Genomic DNA, 25,794 nt, shown 5'->3' on the forward strand with positions numbered 1-25,794 from the left:
CAAAAAGGCAATGTAGACCTCCTAATAAGCTTGAATATCATAAACTAGGAAATCCCTTGACACTAGTCATTCAGTCCTTACTACAAGGTCTGAGTTCTGCCTTTACCACATCGTTAGAAGAACCCATACTCACTAGAGATCAGCCCTTTGTTGTGCCAGACCCTTTTCCAATTGCAGTGACAACCCAACCCCGTACATGCCCGAGGACGTGCCTGAATTCAGGGGGGGAATGTGTAACCCAGGTTACTAGTGGGTAGTATACAGCAATAGAGCAAATAGAAATATAAGGAAAAACATTGGCAGAATACTCGATTAAATAATATACATTAAAATTATTTACTTATATAAATAATTTATAATAGAGTATTATACAGCATTCAAGGGAATAGTGCTTTAGAATGACATCATCGTGCCTTACACTATAGCAGCAGATCAGCTTTCCAAACAATAACAAATCTCGCTTGTCTGTTAGCTTGTGTTTACCGTTGCTATGGTGATTCAGTGTTCGCAAGGGAAAGCAGAGATGATTGAGAGAAAAAGACAAGATTTGTCTCTGAGAGTGAAATCTGCACACGAGTGCCACCTGGAGTTTTCCTATTTTTTTCGCTTTGATTTTGAATGATTTCCTTGGCCAGGTTTTTTTTTTTTTCTTTTCCTTGGTTTTGTTCGTTTGTGCATCTTCTTCTGATTTTTCATCGGTGAGATGTTCTATTGACGTCAGTTGCTGGATGTGATCTGCTCTGGATTCGAATTAATTGAAGTTTGAACTCTTTTCTGGATTTGGATTGTCTCAACTTCCATCGGCGTGTCTAATTGTGGAGTTGGACTGGCGAGCCTCCCATTGAGTGGATTCTTTGGATACACCTGTTGAAAAGATACAAAGTAAAACCTATTCAGCGTCATGGTAGGAGTGTAAATTTACAACACACTCACAAGTGCAACATCCTGGATCTCTGGAACTGAATTTGCAACCTAGTTGTTTTGCAAAAGAATCTTTTTGAAAGTTTATCACCTTTACTGGACTTTTGGAACATTTTGAAATGTTTTAAGTGAATGTTTTATTTTCATTTTATTTTATTTGTACATTGTTCCTTTAGAGTGTTCATTCGTTGAAATTTTTGAATCTTTATAGAGAGAGGTTAACTGGTTTAAGAAGGAAAATCTTGATTATATGTTAAATAATAATACAATTTTAATATTGTATTATTAATTTACGCTTACAAACCTTTAATATAGTATTGTTATTAGTATATTAGTATTATATTATTGTTATAATAGTAACCAAAATATAATATTAGCCTTAACAATAGAAAAACAGAAAAAACAACAATATTAACTTACCTTATTAGTGATATAGCCTGTGAAGAAAGAGAAGTGTTATTAGAGAGTGTAAATAAGATTGAGGTCATTAGATAAGTGTGAAAAAATCTAGAATTTGTTTTATTTATTTTTATTTATTTTTATATATATTTCAGTGAACATTTTACAATACAATCTTTTATTATTCTTACCTCTGTGTCCGAGTCCTTCACTGTTGTTGTATCTTCTCTCTCTTTGGAGGAATTTAGACTTCTGAGCATCTGGTCCATTGATTAAATCTTATAATACATTTGTGTACCGAGGGTTACATTTTATATCACATTTTACCTGTTTTTATGTTTTTACTCATTTTTATTAATGGTTTTTATTTTAATTTTACTTGTTTCTTTTATTCTTGTTTATGTAAAGCACTTTGAATTGCCACGGTGTATGAAATGTGCTATATAAACAAACTTGCCTTGCCTTGCCTTACAGAAATCTGGGCATCTGCGAAGGTACCAGACACAGCTGCTGAACTTTCTGGGGTTCTCCATGCACCATGCGGATAGAACAAAATAACTTACAGGGAAAAGCAAAGGAGGAGGTGTTTGTTTCTTTATTAAAAATCATGGTGTGATGAGAGAAACATACACTCAGTTATATCCATTTGTTCTCCTGATCTGGAATATCTTATGCTTCGATGTCGACCATACTGGCTACCAAGGGAGTTCACAGCTGTTATCATTACGGCTGTATACATCCACCCTCAAGCCAACACAGAGCAGGCGCTCAGGGAACTGTACAGGAGTATAAACAAGCAGAAAAACCGCACACCCAGAGGCAGCGTTTATTGTTACAGGGGACTTTAACAACGCCAATCTCAAGAAAATCACACCAAAATACTTTCAACATATCACCACAAACACGCGTGGTTATCGCATTCTGGACCACTGCTATTCTCCGTTCCAGGACGCCTACAAATCCCTTCCCAGCCCTCCATTTGGCAAATCAGATCAATCTTCTGTTCTGCTCTTGCCTGTTTACAGGCAGGAACTGAAACGGGAACCATCCACCCTCAGGACCTTTCAGAGCTGAACGGACCAACCGGATTCCATCCTTCAAGACTGTTTGATGACGTGGACTGGGATATGTTCAGGGCAGCTTCTGATGATGACATTGAAGTGTACTCAGACACAGTTACATGCTTCATCAGAAAATGCATAGAAGACGTGGTCCCAACAAAAATCTATCCCAGCCAAAAACCATGGATCAATGGCGAAGTTCAAACAGCCCTATCAGGGCGAGCTTCCGCCTAAAAATCCTGAAATGCTGAGGAACAAAAACAAGCAAATTACAACCACAGGAAAACCACCAAAGCAGCAAAATGTCAATACAGAGACAAGGTAGAGGGTCAATTTAAAACCAATAACGCAAGGAGCATGTGGCAGGGACTTAATTACATCATGGACTTTAAAAGTAACAAACCCGCCACTGTAAACATTGCTGCGTCTCTCCTAGACAAGCTCAACTCGTTTTACGCCCGCTTTGAAGCCCAGGACAGCGCGTGCACACTGCACTCTCCAGCGGCTGATACTGAACAGCCAACACACTGTCTGTTTCTGTAGCGTATGTAACGAGATCTTTCTGTGGAGTGAACATCCGGAAAGCTACGGGCCCAGATGGCATCCCTGGACGTGTACTTAAAGCATGCACACACCAGCTAGCGGGAGTTTTCAGGGACATCTCTAACATCAGGGACATCTCTCGCTCTCTCGGTCTGTGGTTTCCACATGCTTTAAGACAGCTACTATTGTGCCCATACCAAAATCAGCTACAACCACATGCTTGAATGACTGGCGTCCAGTTGCTCTAACACCCATCTTCAGCAAGTGCTTTGAGAAGCTGATTAAAAAGCACATCTGCTCTTTACTGTGCGCTCACACTGACCCTCTGCAGTTTGAATACAGGAATAATCGCTCCACTGATGATGTAATTGCTTTCACCTTGCACACAGCTCTGTCTTACCTAGAAAACAAAAACACATATGTGAGATTGCTGTTTGTGGACTACTGCTCAGCAATCAACACCATAGTGCCTGCCAAGCTGGTGGTGAAGCTCCAGGCTCTGGGTCTATACAGTTATCTGTGCAACTGGATCCTGGACTTCCTGTCAAGCAGACGCCTGGTGGTCAGAATGAACAACATTACCTCATCCACAGTAATCCTCAACACTGGTGCTCCACAGGGCTGTGTTCTCAGCCCACTCCTATACTCCCTGTACATACATGACTGTACAGCCAAACACAGCTCCAAAGTCATCATTAAATTTGCTGATGACACAACAACGGTGGGCCTAATCACATATAATGATGAGACGGCCTACAAAGAGGAGGTGCACACTCTGACGCAGTGGTGTCAGGAAAACCACCTCTCACTCAACATCAGCAAAACCAAGGAGCTGGTGGTGGATTTCAGGAGAAAGAAGAGAGAACACATCATCATCAACGGGACACCAGTGGAGTCAGCACTTTACAATATTTTTGGACAATAAAAACACTTATGCACGAATGCTGTTTGTGGACTTTAGCTCAGCATTCAACACTGTCATACCCTCCAAGTTACTGATCAAACTAAGGAACCTGGATATTGACACATCACTCTGCAACTGGATAATGGACTTTCTGACTAACAGACCTCAGAATGTTAGATCAGGCTACATCTGCTCCACCACCGTCACACTCAACACTGGTGTACCACAGGGCTGTGTGCTGAGCCCCTTCCTCTACTCCCTTTTTACCGTTGACTGTAGGCCTGTTAATAGATCCAACACCATCATCAAATTTGCAGATGACACCACAGTGATTGGTCTAATCAGCAACAATGATGAGACGGCCTACAGGGAGGAGATACAGCATCTGGCCACTTGGTCCACCGACAATAATCTGCTCCTTAACACCAAAAAGACCAAGGAGCTCATTGTGGTCTTCAGAAAGGGACGAACAGGCTCACATGATCCCATCCACATCAGTGGGATGGCCGTTGAGCCTGTCTCATCCTTTAAGTTCCTGGGGACCCACATCTCAATGGACCTTTCCTGGACCACCAACACCTCCAGCCTGATCAAGAAGGCTCACCAGCGCCTATTCTTCTTAAGGCAACTGAAGAAGAACCAGCTTTCATCAGCCGTCCTGGTGAACTTCTACCGCTGTACAATAGAGAGCATCCTGACAAACTATGTCACAGTCTGGTATGGAAGCTGCTCTGTTGCTGAGCGTAAGGCACTGCAGCGGGTGGTGAAAACTGCCCAACGCATCACAGGGACCACACTGCCAGCCATAGAGGACATCCAGAAGAAACACTGTTTGCACCGAGCACGCAGTATTCTGAAGAACACCTTTGACCCTGCTCACAGACAGTTTTCTCTCCTGCCCTCCGGCAGGCGCTTCAGGCTCCCCCGGACAAAAACCAGCAGACTGAGGAACAGCTTTAACAGCTTAAACTCCTCGCAATAACTGCACTGTTTAACATTTGCACGTTTAAAATTTGCACATTCACTGCACCACATTGAGCTGTTTACTTATTGAACTGTACATTTGCATATGCATATGGGCATTTGTAATTATGTACACACCCACTATACATATACACTGTAATCATGCTTATTTATCTGCATACTACTGATTATTAATAGGAACCTGTACATATATTCATATACTGTTACATATACACTTGTAATCATGTTTATCTATCCCTGTACATATATTCATATATTGTAACATATACACTTGTAATCATGTTTATTTATCTGCACACTACTGATTATTAATAGCAACCTGCACATATATTCATATATTGTTACATATACACTTGTAATCATGTTTATCTATCCCTGTACATATATTCATATATTGTAACATATACACATGTAATCATGTTCATCTATCCCTGTACATATATTCATATATTGTAACATATACACTTGTAATCATGTTTATCTATCTGCACACTACTGATTATTAATAGCAACCTGCACATATATTCATATATTGTAAATCTGTTCATAGCTTATCCAACCTGTATATAATGTTCATAGTACATCCATCCCATCTGTAAATATCACCATAGTTTTCTATAACTGCACTTTATAACTTATTCCTGTATCCTGCACTTGCTGCTATTGCACTGCTGGTTAGACCTAAACTGCATTTCGTTGCATTGTACTTGTACATGTGTAATGACAATAAAGTTGAATCTAATCTAATCTAATCAACTAATCTGATTGGGCAGCTGTTAATTGTTTTACTTTTTGATCTCGTTCGGCACCAGTGCAAAAGCTGAAGGCCTGATGTTTTGTTTCATAATGTCTTTTAATATTATATTCCTTCATTGCTGCAAATGATTCCTGGCAAATTAAACAGATACATATTTCACTGACCTCTGTGAAGAAATATTCTTTGCCCCAACTTGACTAAAATTTCCTGCTCTCACTGTTGATTTTCCTTTTTCTTGCTTGTGCCATGGCTCGCCAAAACGTGATTATCAATTATGTTTTCTTCAGTTTGTTCGGATCGTTTTGCTTCATTACAGGAACTGCTTTCTAATTGAAGGCCTGTCATAGCAACACCCGGTGGTTATTTATTGAATTATGTTAATTTTTGTATAGCGGGCCAGATTCTATTAATATTTATAAAAAACCTTGTGGGCCGCCACAAAACTGATTGCGGGCCGCAGATGGCCTGCGGGCCGTAGTTTGGACACCCCTGCCATAGACTTTTCTCTCTGCTACCCTCAGGCAAACGGGTCCGCAGCATCCGGTCACGCACCAGCGGACTGATAGAAAGTTTCTTCCCTCAGACTATCAGGCTGATGAACACTTAACACACCTCACACAGACTCTTCCATACACCTCACTGCACACCATCAATATGTAGCTTGCACTGCACTTTAACCAATCCATACTTAAAACAATACTGCCTACAACTATGTGTACACTTATTCATTGTACATATTGCTGTCAATTTTACATTGTCCTGTTTTTTTGGGAGCATGCTGTTGTATTTTGCACTGTAATTGAATTTGCACTGTCTGTATTTTGCACTGTCTGGAGCCAGCACCTAAGCTTTTTACTCATCATAGCACACGTGCTGCTGATGATGTGTCAATAAAAGTGATTTGATTTTGATTTGATTTGAAGAATGCCATTCAAATTGATGATTCCTACTGCACAGGTTTCATTAAATAGCTCTTTCCGACCAGCTAGGTCACGTTTTGGCTGTGCTATTAAGCCTGTTGACAGACAATTTTAGGCCAAGCTGTGATCCTAAACACAAAACGTTCTGTTGAGTCAGTTTGCAAGTCAATGTTTCGTGTATTTACTGATTAGAGATGCAAGAACTTTGAAGATTATAAGTATTTTGTAAGGGAATATATAGGGTTTTATTTTTATTTATTTATTTTTTTCTACTTTTATTTCTTCCTGGGATTTAGTTAAGGCAATTTAAAATTGGTTCAATCTTAGAAAAAGTTGTTATTTAGAAAAAATACCTCAGAATAAAACAAAAGAAAGCAAACATGTAACAATATAGGGTACTTTAGTTGAAAATTTGGGGGAGCCTACTGATTTGTTTAAATGCTTGTATTGAAAAAGTTTGTTTTGTTTGTGTTTGTGAACTATATTTTATTATTTTGTACGAAGATGTGAGGAATATTGTTGAATGTATGTGGACATTCTACCGTCAACTATTGATGCAGGAGCTTAGCGCTACTCCTATGTCACTGTGTCCTTATAGGATAATTTTCATATTGACTCCTTTTATGGGAAATTCTTCCTAATATACAGTGAGTTGTATTTACTTGTTGGTTGGTTTGTTTGTTTTTCCGGACAAATAGATTAATGAGATCAGAAAAAAAAATTCAAACCTGTCAGCGCACTCTATTATGTATGCGCTGCAACTTTAATAATATGCATGCTAGCTTCGAAGACTGTACCTGAAACAGCGTAAAGATGGCAGAGAGACGCCATGTTGTGTTGCCAAAAGAAGTGGGAAAAGAATAAGAAATGTTTGGAAATACGAGTCGTTAGTGTTGCTTTTATAATGTGCTGCAGTGAAGGTTTTGTTTTCATTTTCTCTCTATTAGAGCACTGCTTAACTCACGTGTGGATTACAGTGCATGCGAGGTGTGGCAGAAATACGTTTGTACGGAACATTTTTTACTCGAGAGCTTTTCTCATCTGGAAATGGTGAAATCCAGATTTGCTGCTCGTCTCCTTTAAAAAAAGACGCAGCTCCAGTGAACGCAGGGAGAACATGCAAACTCCACACAGAAACGCCAACTGAGCCGAGGCTCGAACCAGCGACCTTCTTGCTGTGAGGCGACAGCACTACCTAGCACTACTACTGCTTCGCCCCTTCTAAGTTACTTAGTTTACGTTAACATCACTACAATATAATGGACTGAAAGATCTGCTGTAAATGCTGCTCTCTGAGTGTAAACACGTGAACACTGCAAGCAAACTATTGCCAACTGTGGTGCTTAATTTTCGCCGCATTTTGTGACAGGATTGTCTACACACACACGGCTTTCTGACCTACTGAGTGCATCTGAGTTACCGAGAAATGCACAGTTTTTTTTTCTCCTATACGTCGTGCAGTATCAAACATTCCACCATCATTAAACACACTAGCTGTGTCCCAAATCGAATACTTATGCACTATTCTATGCCATTTTATAGTATAAATAGTGATAAGTAGTGTGTTCACACTGAAAACTCTATAAATAATAAGTGCACTTTAATTACCCGGATGATGCACTTATTCAGCCAGTAAAATGAAGTGTGGAATGATGGACACTTCACGCACTCAACACACATGTTGCATAACTTTATTTATTTTGGATTGTGAAAGCAAAATTCTCCTACGAGAGTGATTATAGCGCCACCCTACAGTGAATGCGGTTCTACTCACGGCAGGTACGCTGTAAAAAATGAATCTTGAGGCTTATAATTTTCATTAAAAAAATTAATGTGGTCATTAAAAATAATGTGCATTTTTTTTTTAAATTGATATTCTGCATTTATTGTAAAATTTTTAGAAGACTTTGCTAATAAAATCAAGAGATAAATTTCACTTATTTTTTTAAGGAAACCAGTGCAATTATTAGATTTAATTTGAGAAACCAATTAAGCTAATAATATTGAGGAAAGAGGGCTTCACATATAAGAACACTGACTTAATTATGTGGATTTGATAGAGATGTTTGCATTTGAATCTCAACAACAGCAGTGATCAGACGACATTTAGAAGGAGCAGATCAACAGCAAGCATCTTAAGAGATAAGCCTTAACAGTTTATCCTTTTTATTGTCTTTAATAAGCTCATTCAGGAAAGACACAAGATGTTCAAGCTTGTTCGGGAGCATAGTTTGATCAGGCAACATTTAAGCGGGGTGGACAAACAACAGTGAACTTATTGGTTATCCTAAGCTAGTATGTTAGCTATATAGCTATTCAATGGGGTTTATACAAAGCTAGTGTTTTTTTTTTTCATTTCTTCAGGTTCCTTTTACAGTATTGATGATGTAATGTAATTAACTATGTTTAGATATAATACTGTATATAAATACTAATATTTGTTTGCTTATTTTTTTCAGATTAACGAAGGAAATGTTTACAGTATTTTCCCACAGAAGAGGAGCAGTTTATGGGTGCCATTCAGCAGTTTTTTTTATTATGGTTTTTGTGTATTATTATTATTATTAGGCAATATTACTAATTTCTACAATTTTGTTGCATCAGACCTCACATTAAATCAGGGAAGATATGAGAGATGTCATTCTCTGTTACTGGTGTATTTGTTTGAAAAAGAGGAAGAGCTCGTCCAGGAGTGCAATGTAAGTGTCCTAAACTGTTTCAGATACTTATACTTTTTCATCAAAACTGCCTTTTAAATTTTTGCATTTTTACAAAATACACAACACAAACACTACATTATTAAACACACTATTATTTGTATAAATGTGATGTTTTTACAAACTAATTTCTTTGTATCCTACTATACATTTTAAAAACACCTTGTCTATTATAATTCAAAATACTTGTGTACTTCTGTTATAGTGCCAGTCAGCAATGTCTACTCAAACATTTTGGAGAATTGCTGTTGATACGAAGAGATACGAAGAAATGGTTTATTTCCATTTTTAAACATTTAATGTTACATTTTAGTCCCTTTTCTAGGGGTACGGAGACAAGTAACAAATGAAAATTAATTAGGATAAATATATATATATATATATATATATATATATATATATATATATATATATATATATATATATATATATCAAAGTTTAATTGGATCGAATTAAATATAAATTAATATTTAATAATGTGCGTGGAGAATCTCCTTTTTCTCTATCCCAGCATACGTTCACTTTAGATATAATAATAACAAAAAAACTCTGAAAAGAGATTTCAAAAGAAAATTATTATCTTTTATTCACTGTTTAACAAAATTCTATATTTTTTTTACATTTCCAGTAAGGGTAAACAAAAACCAAAAGATACTTAAATGAAAATTATCCTAACCAAAATCATTATGCGAGGGTAAGGCCAAAATAACCAACAAAACAAAAGCTTCCTAAATTGACAAAAAGTTCTAGATTTCCTAATATATATATATATATAAAGAAAACTCAAAATCAATGACAATGCTCTTACCCCACAACCTGGCTAAATCCAGAAACAGGAGGAAACTTAAAGGATAAACCCAAAATAAATCAGCACTTGTCTCTCTACACGGCTTACTTTTCACATAAAGTTACACGTCACACTTATTCACACTATAATCTCACAAGATTCACAAGCTCACAGTTCTCAATATCCAACAAAAATCTCTATCACACTATAATCACTGGGTTAGGGAAAACAGGGACTCTCTCCGTACTTTGCCGCTATGCCTCTTTATAAAGCCTGGAAGCTCAATCAACAGCAACCGATCCAATTTGCTCTGATTGAAAACAGGTGCGGCTGGTTTGGAACGCTGCTCAATGAGAGAGAGAGGCAGAGAGACAGAGAGAGAGAGAGCAATTAATAAAACAAAAGGGGAGAGCAATAAGCTGCCACTCACACCAGCAATTTATTACCTAAATACATCATAGGATGTAACACCCCCACAGTTAAAATTATAAACAATAAGAGTTGTTTATAACAACTAATATACACTCACCTTTTTTCTTTTATCAGAATATCACTTTTTTTAAAGTCTTCATAATGCATCCGCAACTACATTGTCTGAACCTTTTTTGTAATGAATGTCCAGATTTTATTCCTGTAGTGCAAGAGACCACCACATAAGTCGTTGACTTGAGTTGCACATTCGGTCAACAAATATCAATGGATTATGGTCCGCGTACACACAAAGGGGTTATACCACCACCCACGTATACTTCAAAGGGTTGAAGTGCCATTAATAGTGCCAATGCCTCCTTCTCAATCACACTGTGGTTCTGCTGACACTTTGAGAACTTTTTGGAGAAATAGGACACTGGGTGTTCTACACCAAACTTGTCTTCTTGCAACAGGACCGCACCAGCTCCTGTGGCAGACGCATCAACTTGTAGTTTAAAGGGGACATCAAATTGAGGGGCTTTAAGAAGTGGTGCACTACAAAGCAAGTCTTTTGCAGCAGTGAATGCATTTTGACAACTGGGTGTTCAGATAAACTGTTTTGTCGTACTCAGCAGATCAGTTAAGGGAGTCATGATAGCTGAAAAGTTTGGGCAGAAAGCACAATAATATCCACACATTCCAAGGAATCTTCTCAGTTCACATTTGTTAGTTGGAATGGGGTGATCTTTGCTTCTACTGGCTTTACCATCCCTTGGCCAACTTTTTTACCCAGGTAAGTGACCATTCCCTTCGCAAACTCACATTTAGCAAGATTCAGTGTCAGTGAGGCATCAGCAAAGCGCTGAAAGACTTCTCTGAGGGTGGAGAGATGTTCTGCCCAAGCTGTTGAATGTATGACTATATCATCTATGTACACCTCACAGTTCTTCACACCAGTCAGCACATTTTGCATTAAACGTTGGAATGTGGCTGGGGCATTACACATTCCAAAAGCCAGAACTGTATATTGTAGGAAATTGTCTGCAGTGACAAAAGCTAAAATTTCTGTGTCACCGTACCTTGTGTTCTCACTCTCTCCAGTTCAATGTTTCAGATTACCTTCAGTCACCTGCTTTTCTAGTACTCACAGTCATCAGAGTAATTCGCTCCACCTGTTTCTCATCCCTTTGTTCCTATTTATAGCACGTCATTTCCCTTCATGTTTGTCAGTCTGTTGTCGTTGGTGTGTGTGTATAACGGTCTGTTACTCACCCCATATTTGTGTCCAGGGCTGCCAGTGAACGAGTCTCCCGTTGTTTCTGGACTGTTTTTCCACGGCACTCCCCCGGCACTCACCCGATTGGGTTTTTTGTTCTTTTGCAAAGACTTTCTCCTTAATAAACACTTTGTGTTCTGCATTTGAGTCCACTCCTTCTTCTACCCGTGACAGGAACAGACTGACCACAGCATGGACTCAGCAGAGGATGTCGACATTCGCCGAGCGCTCGCCCAACAGGGCGCATTACTGGGTCGACAACAAGAGGAGATCGCTGCCTCCCACCAAGCTTTTGCGGAGGTGTCCCAACAGCTGGTCGCGCTCGCCGGGCGCCTCGATCAGCTACAGCTCGCTCTCCCGAGCCCTCCAGCGGCTTCCCCGGATCCCCCGGCGAACCCCACGCCGGAAGAGAGGATAACTACTCCACGACAGGCTGAACCCCGGCTTAATCCACCCGCCGCTTACTCTGGTGAGCCCGATTCCTGTCGATCGTTTCTTTCCCAGTGCTCCCTCACATTCTCGCTCGAGCTGCCATCCACTCTCGACGGACTCGTCGATCTCGCCATCCGGGTCGACAACCGCATCACTCTCAGAGCGCGTCATCGCAGAGGCGGAGTCGAAGAGTTTTCTCCCTGGAACACCGGGGCGATTGACGTGGTCATGCCACAGCAGTCGGGGTACTCGGAGGAGGAGCCGATGCAGATCGGAAGAGCCCGCTTGTCGGCGACGGAGCGTCGCTTCCGCATTTCCAACCGTCTCTGCCTCTACTGCGGGGAGGCGGGGCATCAGGTGGCCTCTTGCCCTATCAGAGAGCGGCGTAGGCCAGCTAAGGGCAGTTTGACGGTGAGCGCCACGAATATACGTGCACTGTCTGGGGGCCGGGCGTCTCTCCAAGCCTGGATACATGTTAAGGGTTCCATTAAACAGGTGTCTGCTTTAATCGATTCAGGAGCTGAAGGGGACTTTATGGACTTAGACTTAGCCAAGCGGCTGGGCGTTTCTATGATCGTCCTGGATAACCCCATTTCAGCCAAAACACTTTGCGGCTCTCACCTGGCTGATATCACCCACTGCACCATTCCCCTCACTCTTACACTTTCAGGCAATCACGTGGAGCAGTTACAGTTTCTCCTTATTCACTCTCCCACTGCTCCCCTTGTTTTGGGTCACACATGGCTAGTTAAGCACAATCCACAGATTGATTGGACTCTTAGCTCCGTATCCTCTTGGAGTTCTTATTGTTTGTCTCACTGTCTTGGCTCTGCTTGTTCTCCCCTTTCTTCTTTTTCTATGTTGCAGGAGGAAGTGAACCTAACTGGCGTACCTGTCGTTTACCATGATCTGAGAGCTGTGTTCAGTAAGTCCCGGGCTTCATCTCTCCCTCCGCACCGCCCGTACGACTGTGCTATTGATCTGTTACCTGGCACTTCTCCACCTAGGGGGCGTTTATACTCTCTGTCTAAACCTGAGAGGGAGGCCATGGAGAAGTACATCCATGATTCTCTAGCAGCAGGTATTATACGTCCTTCTTCCTCTCCAGCTGGGGCGGGGGTTTTTTTTGTGGAGAAGAAGGATGGTTCCTTGCGTCCCTGCATAGATTATCGGGGGTTGAATGACATCACTGTAAAGAATCGTTATCCTTTGCCACTGATGTCATCGGCCTTCGAACTCCTGCAGGGAGCATCCATCTTCACAAAATTAGACCTCCGCAATGCCTACCACCTAGTTCGGATTAGGCAGGGGGACGAATGGAAGACCGCCTTTAACACCCCTACTGGTCATTTTGAATATCTCGTTATGCTCTTTGGGCTCTCCAATTCACCGGCGGTTTTCCAAGCACTCGTCAATGACGTGCTCAGGGACATGGTAAATCGTTTTGTGTTCGTTTACCTTGATGATATTCTGATTTTTTCCCAGAATGAACGGGAACATGTCCAGCACGTCAGGCGGGTGCTTCAGCGGCTGCTGGAGAATCGACTCTTCGTCAAGGTGGAGAAGTGTGACTTCCATACACAGTCGGTTTCGTTCCTGGGGTTTGTTCTGTCGCCCGAGGGAGTGCGAATGGATCCTGCCAAAGTGAAAGCAGTTGCAGATTGGCCCACCCCAGACAGTCGCAAGGCGGTCCAGCGATTTCTGGGGTTTGCCAATTTTTACAGGCGGTTCATTCGCAATTTTAGCCAGGTTGCTCTGCCTCTGACTAATCTTACCTCCATCCACAAGCGATTTGAGTGGTCACCCCAGGCTCAGACAGCCTTTTCTGAATTAAAGAGACATTTCATTTCTGCACCTATTTTAAGTAATCCAGACCCATCTCGTCAGTTTGTGGTGGAGGTGGATGCGTCAGAAGTAGGTGTGGGAGCTATTTTATCCCAACGGTCCTCGTCGGACGGCAGAATACACCCCTGCGCTTTCTTTTCCCATCGATTAACACCTTCGGAACGAAATTACGACATCGGGAACAGGGAGTTACTGGCTGTCAGGTTGGCATTGGGTGAGTGGCGTCACTGGCTAGAAGGATCGGGGGTTCCTTTTGTGGTCTGGACCGACCATAAAAATCTAGAATACATTAGATCAGCCAAACGTCTAAATTCTCGTCAGGCTCATTGGGCACTATTCTTTGGCCGGTTTGACTTTCATATTTCTTATCGCCCGGGGTCTAAGAATGGAAAAGCCGACGCCCTATCACGTCTAGGTGAGGGCGAGGCCAGACCCACCCTTCCAGTTGCTGTCCTGCCACCTGAACGTGTGGTTGCAGGTGTAACTTGGGGGGTAGAGTCTGTTGTCCGTAAAGCTCTTCGCACTATCGCCACGCCCACCAAATGTCCCAGTAACCTGCTATACGTGCCTGAGTCGGTCCGGACCAAGGTTTTACAGTGGGGTCACTTGTCGAAGCTAGCCTGCCACCCAGGAGCAGATCGCACCACGGGGTTAATTAAGCAACGGTTCTGGTGGCCATCGATGGCGCGGGACACTCGTCAGTTTGTATTGGCTTGTCCGGTCTGTGCAGTAGCTAAAGGCTCGAATCGACCCCCAGCAGGGCTTCTCCGGCCACTGCCCGTCCCTTCGCGACCCTGGTCACACATAGCGATGGACTTTGTCACTGGGTTACCCCCATCCAGTGGCAATTCAGTAGTCCTCACTGTGGTGGACAGATTCTCGAAGGCGGCACACTTTATACCCCTCCCCAAATTACCTTCAGCGAGGGAGACAGCAGCCATTATCTTGGACCACGTCTTCCGTATTCATGGCCTCCCGGTTGACGTGGTTTCAGACAGGGGTCCCCAATTTGTGTCAAAATTTTGGGCAGAATTCTGCCGACAGCTGGGGGCGACCGCTAGCCTTTCGTCAGGGTACCATCCACAGACTAACGGCCAGGCCGAGCGAGCTAATCAGGAACTGGAGAGGGTCCTGCGTTGTGTTGCGTCCGAGGAACCGTCGTCTTGGTCTTCCAGATTAACCATGGTCGAATATGCGCATAACTCCCTCCCGGTCTCGTCTACGGGTTTGTCTCCCTTCCAGTGCTGTTTAGGCTACCAACCCCCTCTATTCCCTTCTCAAGAACCAGATGCCATTGTTCCCTCTGCCCAGGCATTCATTCAAAGATGTCTGCAAACATGGAGGCTTGCCAGGAAAGCCCTTATCCGGACTGGTGACAGAAACAAGGCATCTGCGGATCGCCACCGTTCCGTACCCCCTCTTTACGTGTGTGGTCAGAAAGTCTGGTTGTCCTCTAAGGATATTCCTCTCAGACTTCCCTCACGTAAATTGGGACCTAAATTCATTGGACCTTTCACCATCGTCAAGGTCCTCAGTCCAGTGTCAGTTCAACTCAAATTAAGCCCTCAGTTTAAAAACATTCACCCGGTTTTCCATGTGTCTAAAATAAAGCCCGTTTTTCGCTCCCCCCTACAGCCTTTAACCTCTGCTCCTCCACCTCCCAGACTAGTTGAGGGTACACTTACTTACACAGTCCGCCGCCTGCTGGACGTGAGGAGGAGGGGCAGAGGGTATCAATATCTGGTAGACTGGAAGGGGTATGGCCCGGAGGAGAGGTGTTGGATCCCAGCTCGGGACATTCTGGATCGCTCTCTCATTGATCAGTTTCATCAGACCCATGGTGAGTCTTCAGGGAACGCCAAGAGGCGTTCTTGAGGGAGAGGGTACTGTCACCGTACCTTGTGTTCTCACTCTCTCCAGTTCAATGTTTCAGATTACCTTCAGTCACCTGCTTTTCTAGTACTCACAGTCATCAGAGTAATTCGCTCCACCTGTTTCTCATCCCTTTGTTCCTATTTATAGCACGTCATTTCCCTTCATGTTTGTCAGTCTGTTGTCGTTGGTGTGTGTGTATAACGGTCTGTTACTCACCCCATATTTGTGTCCAGGGCTGCCAGTGAACGAGTCTCCCGTTGTTTCTGGACTGTTTTTCCACGGCACTCCCCCGGCACTCACCCGATTGGGTTTTTTGTTCTTTTGCAAAGACTTTCTCCTTAATAAACACTTTGTGTTCTGCATTTGAGTCCACTCCTTCTTCTACCCGTGACATTCTGATGCTCTAGTAGTCAGGGGCACTTGCCAGTAACCTTTCAGGAGGTCCAACTTGGTAACAAATTTTGCATTACCAACTCTATCCACACAGTCTTCTACTCTGGGCAGAGGGAAGGAATCAGCTTTAGTTACCTTGTTGACTTTGCAAAAGTCAGTACAAAAACGATAGGTGGAATCTGGCTTTGAAACTAACAGGCAAGGTGAACTCCAGGGACTCTGGCTTGGGACTGCAAATCCATGCTGCAGCATATACTCCACCTCACTCTTCATGATTTCACGCTTTTGAGGGTTGACTCGATAAGGATGCTGCTTGATTGGGGATGCATCTCCAACATCAATGTCATGAAAGCACACTGCAGTTTTTCCAGGCACATCTGAAAACAGGTCAGGAAACTCATGTAACAAATCCGACAATTGGTTGGCTTGATTTTCATCAAGATGTGCAAGATAATCTTTTAGGTGACATAAAATAGTAGAGTTTTGTAATTTTGTAGAAGAAACTTGAACTTCTCTATTATATAGCCCATCTTCTTCCATAGTATAGGTTGACACTAATGCCACAGTGGAAGATGGCACACTTACAGTTTCACACTTTTCTTTTGGAGCTATATTACACTTTTCACTGTTACATTCTGAAGTCACATATTTTTTTAACATGTTGATGTGACACATACGACTTTTTCGTTTACGGTCAGGGGTGTCAATGATGTAGTTTGTATCACTCACTTTCTTCTTGACCAAGTAGGGACCAGTGAACTTCGCCTGGAACACAGAACCAGCAGTAGGTAACAAAGCCCAAACAGACTCACCAGGCTGGAAAGACCGTTTAACAGACTTCTTGTCAAAGTGGGCTTTCATCTTGTCTTGTTTTGCTGTAAGATGTTGTTTCGCTACCTCACGAGCACAATGGAGCTTCTGTCGAATAGACTGGACATAGTCAGGTACTGTCATGGCGGTTGGATGCTCAGTTAACAGCTGTTCACTCAACAATTTTAAAGGTCCTCGTATAGTATGGCCAAATACCAACTCCGCTGGACTGAAGCCTAGAGACTCTTGCACAGTCTCTCTTACAGCAAACAGAAGAAATGGAAGACCTTCTTCCCAATCCTTTCCAGTCTCAACACAGAAACTGCGCAGCATCGTCTTGAGCGTCTGATGAAACCTCTCAATTGCTCCTTGTGACTTAGGGTGGTATGGACTAGATAACTGGTGATTTACTCCAAACTCTTTCAGAACTTTCTCAAACATTTTTGAAGTAAAATTGGTGCCACGATCTGTTTGAATTATTTTTGGAAGGCCAAATATGGAGCAGTACTTAATCAACTCTTTTGCAATTCCTTTTGCTTTTATATTACGCATGGGAACTGCTTCAGGAAAGCGGGTGGCGGCACACATGATGGTCAAGATGTACTGATGTCCTGATTTAGACTTTGGTAAGGGGCCAACACAGTCAATGATGAGACGTTCAAATGGTTCATTTATGACAGGGATGGGAGTAAGAGGAGCAACAGGAACTTTTTGATTAGGCTTTCCTGTGAGCTGGCAAACTTTGCAAGACTTACAGAATTCTGACACTGCAGATTTAATGCCAGGCCAGTAGAAGTATCTTGAAACTCGATAGAATGTTTTCGTCACTCCTAAGTGACCAGACATCACATGTTCATGAGCCAGTTTCAACACATAGGTGCGATCATCAGAAGGCAAAACTATTTGTTGAACTTCCTGACAACTCTCATCATCACTGTCTGGTTTCCATCTCCGCATCAACAACTCATCATCCCAGAAATACATTGCTCCTGACTCTGGTATCTTCCCAAAATTGGCAAGTTCTCTGCACTTTTCTAGTGTTAAGTCTTCTCTTTGTGCACTTATCAAATGGTCACGGCTCACCTTTAAAGGGGTTTTAAACTCTACACTCGGGTCAGACTTGACATCAGGATCTACAGACAGCGTACACATCAGTGGAGAAGATCCAGGAACTAGAAATGTCTTAGATAGATCCACTACTTCCTTGAACTTTTGTGCTTGTGCACAAGTCACTGCACATGCAGAGAAAACTGAGGGGTACAATGAAACAAGGTCAGACTGTTCTTTCAGCATGGGTGTGTGTGTCACAATTGGGGTAGGGAACACTTCACCACCTGCTAAATCATTCCCTATGATTAAATCAACACCTTTCACAGGCAATTGTGCACGGACACCCAGTTTGACAAGTTCAGTGATAAGATCTGATCTTAGGTGTATATTATGCAAAGGCACATTAACACAGTGCATCTCAATGCCCCGGACCAACACATCATGTCCAGTGTAGGTGTCAGCAGAAAAAGGTAGGACACTTTCAAGAATAAAGGACTGGCTTGATCATGTATCTCTTAACATGACTACTGGCTTAAAGTTAAAGTCTGGGAAAATAGAAACCATCCCTTTTTGAAGAAAAGGTTGGTACCCATTTTCTTCAGCAGGGCTTGACTCTGGCAGTGACTGAACAAAAGCTACACTTTTAGTTTTTGCGTTAGAATTTTTCTGTTTCCACAACAGACAGTTTGCAATTAAATGGTCAGGACTCAGGCAATAGAAACATTCCCGTTTCTCGTCAGCTGTAGGTTTATTTTGAGAAACATTCTTTGGAAAAGTTTCTCTTCTAGTGGGAAGCACATTACGAGGAATAATATTCCGCGAATCAAATGAAGTAGGCTGGGTAAATTTTGGCTGCCGCACAGAGGGAAAAACAGTGCGATGTGTCAATACAAATTCATCCGCCAACACGGCCGCGTTCGCTAAGCAAGCCACTTTTTGTTCATTTAGATGAACCACTAAATTTTCCTGCACACAATTCTTAAAATCTTCTAGTAAGATTAACTCTTGCAACTGCTCCAAAGTTGTTATCTTACTAGCTAGACACCATTTATCAAACAACACTCTTTTCTCCCTCGCAAACTCAACATATGATTGACTGGCTGTTTTCGTGTGCCGCCTGAATTTTTGCCGGTATGCTTCAGGGACCAATTCATACGCACGCAGCACTGCAATTTTAAGTGTATCATAATCGAGAGATGATTCAACAGGAAGTGAAGAACAGATTTCTTGCGCCCTTCCGGTGAGACTACATTGTAACAAAAGGGCCCACATATCTTTCGGCCAGCGTAATTTACTTGCGACTCTCTCAAACGCAACAAAATAAGAATCAACTTCCGCTTCTCTGAACGGCGGTACTAGTTTAATGTATTTACTGGGATCAAACGGAATATCTGCAGACAACTGATTATTTGCTCCCAGCAAGGGACTAGTAACTACCGGGGAAGAAACTGAAATTTTGGTTCTCGGAGAAGGAACTAGTCTCGCCACGGCCAGCTGGGCATCTAAAGCTAGCTTTTGAAGTTTAACATCTCTATCAGTCTCTGCTTCAATAACTTTCAGTTTAATCATTTGAGCTTCCCATTCCTGTTTTTTTTATTAACAGGTCTAATTCTTTCAGTCTTATTGCTAACCTAGGGTCTTGTAAAGTAACAGAATCAGAGTCAAACTGTTCCACATCCTCAACATTAATAGCAGCTGCGGCTTCTAACTGCTCCACTCCCTCACCCTCATCAGTTTGTCTAGGCAAAATCCCCTCATTTACCAATTTCTCATACAACTCATTTTTGATCACATGTTTAGTTGCCTCTCTAGGCACGTCAACTCGAAAGAAATCTGCAATCAACAACAGATCTTTCTTTTTACACCTGTCAAAGACTTCAGTCGTAGGCGCAAGAGTAAATGATATTAGATCAAAATCCATCGTTTAAGTTATTCACTACTCTCTATTCTCTCTCCCAAAAAACGAAAACAGCCAGTAATCAAGAAAAGAAAAGATGTACTCACCAAATAGTTGTTTTGCTGTTCAAAAAAAAAGTGAGTTTAAAGAAAAATGATGATTAATGTACAGACGAACGCAAAGGACGAGCCCCCAATTGTTACATTTTTGTCCCTATATATATATCAAAGTTTAATTGGATCGAATTAATAATAAATTAATATTTATTAATGTGCGTGGAGAATCTCCTTTTTCTCTATCCCAGCATACGTTCACTTTAGATATAATAATAACAACAAAAAAACTCTGAAAAGAGATTTCAAAAGAAAAATATTATCTTTTATTCACTGTTTAACAAAATTCTATATATTTTTTTACATTTCCAGACAGGGTAAACAAAAACCAAAAGATGCTTAAATGAAAATTATCCTAACCAAAATCATTATGAGAGGGTAAGGCCAAAATAACCAACAAAACAAAAGCTTCCTAAATTGACAAAAAGTTCTAGATTTCCTAATATATATATATATATATATATATATATATATATATATATATATATATATATATATATATATATAAAGAAAACTCAAAATCAATGGCAATGCTCTTAACCCACAACCTGGCTAAATCCAGAAACAGGAGGAAACTTAAAGGATAAACCCAAAATAAATCAGCACTTGTCTCTCTACACGGCTTACTTTTCACATAAAGTTACACGTCACAGTTATTCACACTATAATCTCACAAGATTCACAAGCTCACAGTTCTCAATATCCAACAAAAATCTCTAACACACTATAATCACTGGGTTAGGGAAAACAGGAGCTGCGTCCCAAATCGCATACTTATGCACTATTCTATGCCATTTTGTAGTATAAATAGTGTAAGTAGTGTGTTCACACTGAAAACTATAAAAATAATAAGTGCACTTTAATTTCCCGGATGATGCACTCATTCAGCCTCTAAAATGAAGTGTGTAATGATGGACACTTCACGCACTCAACGACCGCAGGTTTGCTTACGTAGCGGAAGAGGCGGAGCTATCGGACGCACATGTTGAATAACTTTATTTATTTTGGATGGTGAGAACAAAATTCTTCTACGAGAGTGATTATAGTGCCTCCCGATGGTGAATGCGGCAACACTCACGGCAGGTAATATTTGATAATTCGGTCATTTATTTCACTGATTTGGCAACCGTCAAACGTAATCAGGGAAACGGTTTGAATTTCCGCTTAGTAAAAAAACATTAGTGTGCCATTTGGGACGCCACTACATACATGTACTATCCTGTTGAGTGTGTAAGTGCATAAGTACATAGTGCATAGTGTATAGTGTGCCATTTGGGACGCAGCTATGGACTCTCTCCGTACTTCTTCTTTCTTCTTCTTCTTCTTCCTGGTGTTTATTGGCGGTTCGCATTCTTATCAGAGCATTACCGCCACCTACTGTGAGTTATGGATCAGAGACTCTCTAATTTTATTTTATTTATTTATTTATTTTTTACCTCTTGACTCTTCAAAACCCGAGCCTTCGATGTTGCTGCGTGTTCAGCTCCTCCATCTACAGCTCAGGTCCTTCACAGCCGAGATATAGAAAACATAGTAGAAGAGAGGAGAAAGCTTAATATTGTTATAAATAAAATAATAATTAAGTTAATTAAATAAATATATTTAGACATTCTATATCCTATGTATTAACTGAGTTCTTTTTAAGAATTGAATCAACCATTTCTTTCCTTCCTGATATAAAAACTCTTTCAGTGTTATTTGTTCATCATTTATCTATAGGTCATTAATTAACATATTTCTTTCCTCTGTGTATTTATTGCAACTAATGATTACATGTTCTACTGTCTCTCTCTCTCCGCATCCATCACACAACCCTGTTGGATGTTTTCCTATCATGTGTAATGTAGCGTTCAGCCCTGTATGTCCTATCCTTATTCTTGAAAGAATACAATCCTCCTTCCTGCTCCCCCATGATTTCAAAATCTGTCCTACCTTTGGTTGTATTACATATAAATGTCTGCCTTTTTGTTCATTGTCCCAACTTATTTGCCACTTTTTGTGTATTCCCTTTCTAATTACTGATTTAAGTTCAGCCCTACTATACCTGATTTTCATTTCTATCCTCTCTTTTGCCATTACTGTTTTTGCTAATCTATCTGCTGCTTCATTGCCCTCAACTCCTGAATGTGCTGGTACCCATACAAACTCAACTATTTTGTTTTTCTGTTCTAAATTTTGTAATAATTGAAGAATTTCTATTATAATGTCCTGCCTAGTTTCCGATTTTTTAATATCCAGGCATAGTAACGCTGAAGTTGAATCAGAACATATTATCGACTTGTTCAGATCCATTTCATAAACTTTGTTGACTGCTAGCATAATTGCTAGCAGCTCTCCTGTAAATACTGACAAATGATTAGATATTCTTTTCCCTTCTAACACATCTAAACTTGGAATAATATATGCAATCCCCACCCGGCCACTTTGCGGATCTTTTGATGCATCTGTGAAAATCTGTGTATACTGATCATATTTTGTCCCGATATACTCTCTTGTTAGATATCCCTCTGTTAACTCCTGTCCTTTTTCCTGTCTGTCTTTCAATAATTTGAGGTCTATTTTTGGTTGTGGTAATATCCATAAAGGTATTGTTGGTAGAACTATTGATGGTATAATATTATATTCATTTAATTTCATTTCCTGCACTAATTCCTCAATAATCCAGTTAAAGCTATTAATTTTCTTTTTCCCATATTCCCAACATACCTCCATTAGTGTTTTTACAGGATGATTAACCTCTTGGCCTTTTGTTCTTGCCCAGTATGTCAATATCAGTTGTTTCCTTCCTAGTTGAATTGGCATTTCCCCCATCTCCACCTGCAAAGCTGGAACTGGAGAGGAAGGATATGCTCCGCAACAAATTGTAAGAGCTTGGGATTGTATTCTTTCAGGTTTTTCTAATTGTGACTTTGCTGCTGAACTGTATGCCACACAACCATAATCTAAAATTGCTCTGATCATTGTTACATAAATAGTTTTTAAAGCTAGTCTATCTGCTCCCCACTCACGCCCAGAAATGCATCTCATTACATTCAAAATTCTTTTGCATTTCTCCTGCATCTTACTGATGTGATTACTCCATGTAGCTCTAGAATCTAACCACATACCTAAAAACCTGATCATTTTTACTTGTTCTAATTCTATATTATATATTTTCAGTTTTAGGTCAATACTACTTTTTTTGTTTGTAAAGAAAATATATTTGTTTTTTTCCATTGAAAATTTAAAACCCCATTTATTTGACCAGTTCTCAACTTTAATTAATGCCGTTTGCCTTTTATTAACTATATGATCCACATTTCTGCCTCTTAACCATAGAGCTCCATCATCTGCAAACAGAGATTTATTGATATTTCTTTCTAAACTTGAAAAAAACATCATTAATCATAATTAGAAATAACAAAGGACTTATAACACTGCCTTGTAGAGTACCATTTTCAATAATTCCTCTACTCGACACATCTTTCCCAATCTTTACTCTAATATATCTTTCAATTAAAAACTCTTTAATCCAATTAAATAGTCTACCACTTATTCTTATTTGGTTTAACTTGATCAACAGGCCCTCCTTCCATAGCATATCATATGCTTTCTCAATATCAAAGAAAACTGCCACTACTGTTTCCTTATTAGTTAACGCTTTCCTAATGTCTGTTTCTAAATTAATAACTGAGTCCATTGTACCTCTTCCATTTCTGAATCCACTTTGATAAGGGGAGAAAAAGTTATTTTTCTCCAAGTGATACCAAAGTCTGTCAGTGATCATTTTTTCCATTAATTTACACATGGACAATATTAGTGCTATTGGTCTATAGCTTAAACGATTACTAGGGTCTTTACCTGATTTTTTATGGGTTTAATTAATGACTCCTTCCATTCTAGAGGCAATTTCCCTTCTTCCCACACCCTGTTATAAAATTCCAGAATTTTCCTTTGTGACTCTTCACTTAACTTTTTTAAAATCACATAGCTTATATCGTCTTGTCCTGGAGTTGATGTCTTGGTGTATTTTAATGCCCTTTTCATTTCTGAGAAGGTGAACAAGACATCTAATGTACCTTCGGTAACTTTCCTTTTTTCCATTATATTACAATTCCCGGATAACACTCTTTCTCTCATATTCTTACTTTCATTTGTCAAGTTATTGGAGCTGTTTACTTTTAAGAACTGATTTTTAAACATTTCTGCTTTATCTTTATCATATACTGCATTCTTGCTTCCTACATTTAATACTGGGTATTCATATTCTCTTCTAATACCACTCATTTTTCTTATCATATTCCATACTTCCTCAACCGGAGTACTTTTCCCAATTTCATTACAAAACGATCTCCAATATTCTTTCTTCTTTTCTCTGATTATTTTCCTAGTTTCTGCCTGAGCTTTCTTATATTCTATCAAGTTTTGCAAGTTATGTGTTCTCTTTAGAATTTTAAATGCCTTCCTTTTTTTTCTTACTGCTATTGTACACTGATCATTCCACCATGGGACCATTTTCCCTACTCTTTTTCCTGAACTCTTTGGAATACTTTCATTTGCTGCATGCCGAATTACATTACTTAACTCTGCATATAACCTTTCAATTTCAATATCTTCATTCATCTTAATTTTTTTCAACCCTTCTTCACTTATTTCTTTGAATTTCTCCCAATCAGCTTTCTCATACTTCCATTTTCCAGAATTACCTTTATTAACATTCTTATTCTCACTATTTATAATTGAACTAATAATAGGAAAATGGTCACTTCCAATTGAGCATTTCCTTATGACCTCCCATACTGTAATTCCACCCAGTGAATTTGACACAATTGTTAGGTCAAGTGCTGATTCTTTGCCTGTATTTACATCCATTCGTGTATATCCTCCATCATTCATGCATAACAACTTTTTCTTTTCTATAACCTCCTCTATTACCATACCATTTCTATCTGTTATTATTCCTCCCCATAGTGTATTATGTGCATTAAAATCACCACACCATATAACCCTTTCTTCATTTAGACCTTTAATTTCTTCCATACTATCCATTGTTAGTTTTTTACATGGGTTATAAAAATTTATTATAACATACTCTTTTATTCCATACCATATTTCTATCACTATATATTCCAGGTTTACTCCTTTTTCCAAAATTCTATAAGGCATTCCTTCTTTTATAAACGTGACACAACCTCCACCTATACCTTCTTCCCTGTCCCTTCTTACACTTACATATCCATTTAAAACAAAATCTAACCTTGAGTTCAACCAAGTTTCCTGAATACATATTACATTAGGTTTTTCTTTCATTTTACTTAAATATCCCTTAAACTCTTGTCCATTAGCACAAAGACTTCTAGCATTCCATTGTAGGATTCTCAACATAACCCTACTAACCTATTCCTATCTTCTGACTCTCTTGAAAATCTGAACTGAGGCTTCTTCTTATATCATCACTCTTCAGACCCTTTATCTCCAGATACCTTTCTGCTGCTTTAATTATTATTTGTATCTTTTTTGTTCTTCTTTCTGTTTGGGCAGTGCAGTTAATTACTTCTACCATGAAGAGTACAAAATTTTTCTCTTCGCCAAATCCTCTGATGACCTACTTTCACCAATTCTTTCTTCTCCTTCATTTTTCTTACCTGAATCCAATCTTACTGTTTCATTTGACTTCCTCTTTTCCCTCACTACCTTTACTGCTTCAGTGTAAGTTAGAT

General features: G+C 40.2%; 1 protein-coding gene across 1 annotated transcript; it reads right to left on the minus strand.

The window, feature by feature from the left end:
• Nucleotides 1-10,534: 10,534 nt before the first annotated feature.
• On the minus strand, nucleotides 10,535-20,368 carry LOC147834181 (uncharacterized). The gene is made up of 2 exons (XM_087279159.1): nucleotides 16,225-20,368; nucleotides 10,535-11,469 (listed from the first exon to the last, which is right to left on the minus strand). Coding segments are annotated over exons 1-2 (2,280 nt in total). The 5' UTR covers nucleotides 18,503-20,368; the 3' UTR covers nucleotides 10,535-11,467.
• Between the last annotated feature and the right edge of the window lie 5,426 nt (nucleotides 20,369-25,794).

This window comes from Danio rerio, chromosome 13, assembly GCF_052040795.2.
Source record: "Danio rerio strain M-AB ecotype USA chromosome 13, GRCz13ab, whole genome shotgun sequence".
Lineage (NCBI taxonomy): Eukaryota > Metazoa > Chordata > Actinopteri > Cypriniformes > Danionidae > Danio > Danio rerio.